Source organism: Myzus persicae, unplaced genomic scaffold (assembly GCF_001856785.1).
Source record: "Myzus persicae strain clone G006 unplaced genomic scaffold, MPER_G0061.0, whole genome shotgun sequence".
In the NCBI taxonomy this organism is placed as follows: Eukaryota; Metazoa; Arthropoda; class Insecta; order Hemiptera; family Aphididae; genus Myzus; species Myzus persicae.
Genome location: NW_019104129.1, coordinates 1 through 4,381, shown reverse-complemented (window position 1 = coordinate 4,381; position 4,381 = coordinate 1). Strand labels below are relative to the sequence as shown.

The window sequence follows — 4,381 nt, the reverse complement described above, 5'->3', positions numbered from 1 at the left end:
TCGCAGTACCTATTTACTTCTACGACTTTCGACTAAATTATATACACATTACGAAAAGTAATTGCTTTTAATTTGCGTACAAATTTATACTTAGAACATTATTTCGAGCGCGTCCCAGTGGTTATGCAAAAGTCACCGGCTTCGAGGGCAGGCGAAGCGAAGCCGGCGAAGTCTCTCGTGCACGTATAAAACGGCTGTACGTATTTATTGTAGTTGGCATTACAATATGCACACAATCAATAGCGTATACGCCGGAGTTTTACGAGAAATAAACACGATTTTAATTATTGTCAGTTAAGAGGACGCTACACATGTATAAATTCGTCCGTAAAAACCGTTTTGCGCGGGAAAGAACCGAGAAGGCTACAGCCATAACTAAGAAACGAAATTTTCATCAAATAATAAGTAGACCATGGACTGTGCAACCTCGTTTTTAATTTTTCGATATCGCTTCTTAAAAAAAAGTTCTTATTGTTTTAAAAATCATTATTTTTGTGTTTTTCAGACTTGAATAACTTTTTTTGTAGAAATGATATCGAAAAAATAAAAACGAGGTTGCACAGTCAAAGTTCTCTTGTTTGTAGTGTGAAAATTTCGTTACTTAGTTATGACTGTAGTTTTTGTGGTTCTTTCCCGCGCGAAACAATTTTTACGTAAAGATTTCAATTTTATTGAATATTGTTAACTTTACTTTACTGTAGTGTGCTGCTGCCCTACGGTCGTTGCGACTTGCGACATCGAATACGATTTCCCCCACCACGATAGACTGCAATTATTAGCGCGCTATGGTTATCGGTAATCAGCTCGCCCGTAATAGTTTCCAGGAATAGTTTCGATATGAAACAATTTAATTTTGGTGACTGGCTACTAACTGCCAATATTATAAATTATAATAGTAGTACTATTATAGTATAATCTACTGCTGCGACTTGCGCCTTTGACACGGCGGAGGACGCGCACTACATGTCTAGCGCTTCAATAGCCAGCACTGTATAATTATTATAGTTTGTTGAAAAATTGAATTTTTGTGAGTGTTTCATTTTGTATATTATTCTGTGATAAATATTAAAATGTCACCCAAAAAATTCCGTACAAAAAAAAGGACAGTTGGAAATAAAGCTTTACGTCAACGTATGAAAGATTTAAAAAATAAAAAAGGGTTGTAAGTAATTTTCTAATTGAGCTTTATTACAATTTAAAATGTAGACATTTTACCAAATATGTCATTTATAGAATTTTATTTTAAAAATAATTTATAGAAAATCTATATCGACTAGAATAGACATTGAACAAACAGAAGAAATTGTTGAGTCTCAATGTAATAATATTAGTATTACTGTGACAGATAACTCAAATGATAAACTAGTAGATTCTTTCTCGGGGTAAGTTATTACTATTATGTGTTTAAATACTATTTATATTTTAAAGGACCACGCAGACGATTCTAAGCGTAATGGTGTTTTAGATTCTGAACGAAGTGATGAATATATTGATTTTACAATGATGTGTGTTTTTTTTTTTGTGTCTGACGACAATATTTGGAGCAGTAATAATGCTTCGATTTTAAAGAATCTTCGAATTTTCGTTTCTGAAAGGAAAGTGAATCTAGTTGGTACTTTGGGGGATCAAAAGTGAAAAATTTCCAATACTTTTAAAAATCGTCGGGAAAAACCTTAAAAAAAACAACGAAAAAACGGGAATTTTTACGCAAAACCAATTTTTGACAAAAACGAAAATTTAATATTTCTGTAACTCAAAAAATAATTTCTGTAAGCACTTGAAATTTTCAACAAATATTTATATTAGCGTTGTCTATACAGGGTTAAATTTTCAAAGTGTTTTGACTTTTTTTGAGCTATTTATAGACAATTGAAATTTTCAATTTTTCTAAGTATTTTTTTTTTTTAAATAACGATAAAAAATTTTTCGTTGGCTAGAAAATTTTGAAAATGTAATACAAGGTTTCTTATAAGTTGTTCTCAAAGTGATAAAAAAATTCCCAGACATTTTAAATTGAAATTTGGATGAAATTACACAGTAAAACCAAGAATAATGATTTAAGTTATTTTGTTGTAATTTAAAAATATTTTTTGTTGTTATATGAAACTTAGAGTACATTATTATATTTTATATACACACAATGTCATTTTAAAATGTAATTTTTTTTTTAAATGAATTTAAAATTCCGTAGTAAATACTAATGTCTAATTCTAAAATCAATTACTTTATTCACAATTACATCATCAAATAAGTTGGTATACTTCGTAACATATTATAGGCTAAGTAACCATCTGGCATCTTCACTCAGAATCGTTTTTCTTAAAAATATATTTATAACTTATAAAACAAATAATAAATACATAATATTTTGTCATAGTTTTAATAATTACAATAATAAAGTAAAAGTCACTTATTCATATATATACATAATTTTTTTTATAATATTTTGTTAATTTATTTAACATAATCAAACGCAACACTATTTACGGACCAATAACGTGAATAATATGAAATAGAAAATTCTAACTTTTGTTTTAGTTTTATTTTTCTATAAATGTTAGTAAAATAAGTTATCACAATAGTAGTTTGCTGTTTGGAAATATTAGAAATACATTTGCACGATTTTTTATAATCATTTACAGTTCAGATTTTGACCAAACCCTCAGTTTAGACTGCAATGATATATTCGAAGGTGCACCACTGTCGGAACTAAAGTAAGATTACTTATATGTTTTTAATTATTCTTTTAAAAAAAACCATCTACTTATGTTTTTAATAATAATATTATATTAGTACGGCATTACCCTATTTAAATTCATTGTTTAGTATTAGTGGTATAGAACCTATGGAACCCTCATTGTCAACGTTGTCAAACAAATCATATTTATCTCAATCGGAGTAATTATATTTTATTTTAATTTAATATTATTTTTTAAATTCATAAATTAAAACTTAATTTTAATTTTAATTTTAGTGATTTAAGTGTATCATCGCATCTATTAAATGTACAACAAGTTGATGATACTGAAAATAGTTCATCGGAATATATTGATACGAAAAGGTAAATGTTCAATAGTTTCATTTGTTATTTTGTTTATAATATTTTATATTTTGGAATTTTAGTTGTTTATCTGGACGTCGTATTGTTGATATTTTTTTTTTTATACAACAAATACAAGTTCGTCACAGTGGAGGAATGGACTGCAGTTTTATTGATATGCAGTTCCAATCGGAAAAAATTTATGGATTTCATTCTGTTTTTAATTTTAAGTGCAAAATGTGTGGTATAACGTCCAAAATATACTCTGCAGAAAATGCTCAACAAAAATGTCTACCAATTAATAAGGCAATAATCAGTGGTTGTCAGGCTATAGGTAAAATACAACATTTCAATTAATTGAAATAAAGTATAACATATACCTAAATAATCATGTGTCTACACTCTACATATTATATTGACAGGGATCGGCCACACCCAAATGTCCGAGTTTGCTGCGTTTTTAGAAATGCCTTCACTTTCTTGTACCGGTTTCGTTAAGCTACAGAGTGTAGTAGCCAATTCAATACACGATTCGGCGTGGGAAGAAATAAGGAAAGCTGGCGAAGAAGAAAAACGAATTGCATTAGAATGCGGAAGTATAGATTCTGATGGCATTCCCATGTGCACAGTAGTCGCTGACGGACAGTGGTCGAAGCGTAGCTACAAAACAAAATATGATGCGTTATCTGGAGCGGTGAGACCAATTTTATAATATGACATTTTAGATTCTGAGCGGATTTTAAGGTTTTTTTAGGAGATGGAGTCCCTAGCCCCAATAATTAAAATAATGATAAAGAAGTGCAAACTCCTAGAGTTTAACTGAATATTTTTGGGCTTTTTATTAATTAATTAAATTTATATATTAGGTATGAATACATTTTAAGTACCTCTTATGAATTAGGTCGCAATAATTGGGTTAAAAACACAGAAAATACTGTTTATTGGTATAAAAAATAAGTACTGTGTAATTTGCCAAAAATCAGCAACTAAAAATGAAATTGCATCCAAGCATGAATGCTTTATGAATTGGACTAAATCATCAACGAGTATGGAAGCAGATGGAGTTGTCGAAGGTTTTATGAATAGTATTAAAATGCATGGACTAAAATACAATCGACTAATTGGTAATTTTATATGTACAGGGTGATTCAAAATTTATGTTACAGCCATTTTAACATATAAATATTCAAATTAGTGAAAAATGTATGGTACAAAAGTTTTTTGATTTAGAAACATCTATTATGATTTCCCAATTTTGTAATTGTTAACAACATTTTAGGGGGGTTTTGGGGGGTCAACTTTAGAAATTCAAATGGAAACCTATATTTTTTTTGCAATCAT

At 29.1% G+C, this 4,381-nt stretch overlaps 1 protein-coding gene across 1 annotated transcript; it reads left to right on the top strand.

Annotated features, from left to right (window-relative positions):
- Window positions 1-481: 481 nt before the first annotated feature.
- Window positions 482-4,327, top strand: LOC111039042. The gene is made up of 8 exons (XM_022322321.1): window positions 482-1,162; window positions 1,260-1,382; window positions 2,643-2,714; window positions 2,827-2,898; window positions 2,975-3,061; window positions 3,124-3,374; window positions 3,463-3,734; window positions 3,942-4,327. The coding sequence occupies exons 1-8, from the start codon at window positions 1,071-1,073 to the stop codon at window positions 4,185-4,187; spliced, it is 1,215 nt and encodes a 404-aa protein (XP_022178013.1). The 5' UTR covers window positions 482-1,070; the 3' UTR covers window positions 4,188-4,327.
- The last annotated feature ends 54 nt before the right edge of the window (window positions 4,328-4,381 follow it).

What these genes read in the sequence shown, in the direction of transcription:
- LOC111039042 (XM_022322321.1), top strand. Translation starts at nt 1,071, where the DNA reads ATGTCACCCAAAAAATTCCGTACAAAAAAAAGGACAGTTGGAAATAAA. An exon ending in TTAAAAAATAAAAAAGGGTT is followed by an intron (nt 1,163 to 1,259) that starts GTAAGTAATTTT and finishes AATAATTTATAG; the next exon opens with AAAATCTATATCGACTAGAA. An exon ending in TCATATTTATCTCAATCGGA is followed by an intron (nt 2,899 to 2,974) that starts GTAATTATATTT and finishes TTTTAATTTTAG; the next exon opens with TGATTTAAGTGTATCATCGC.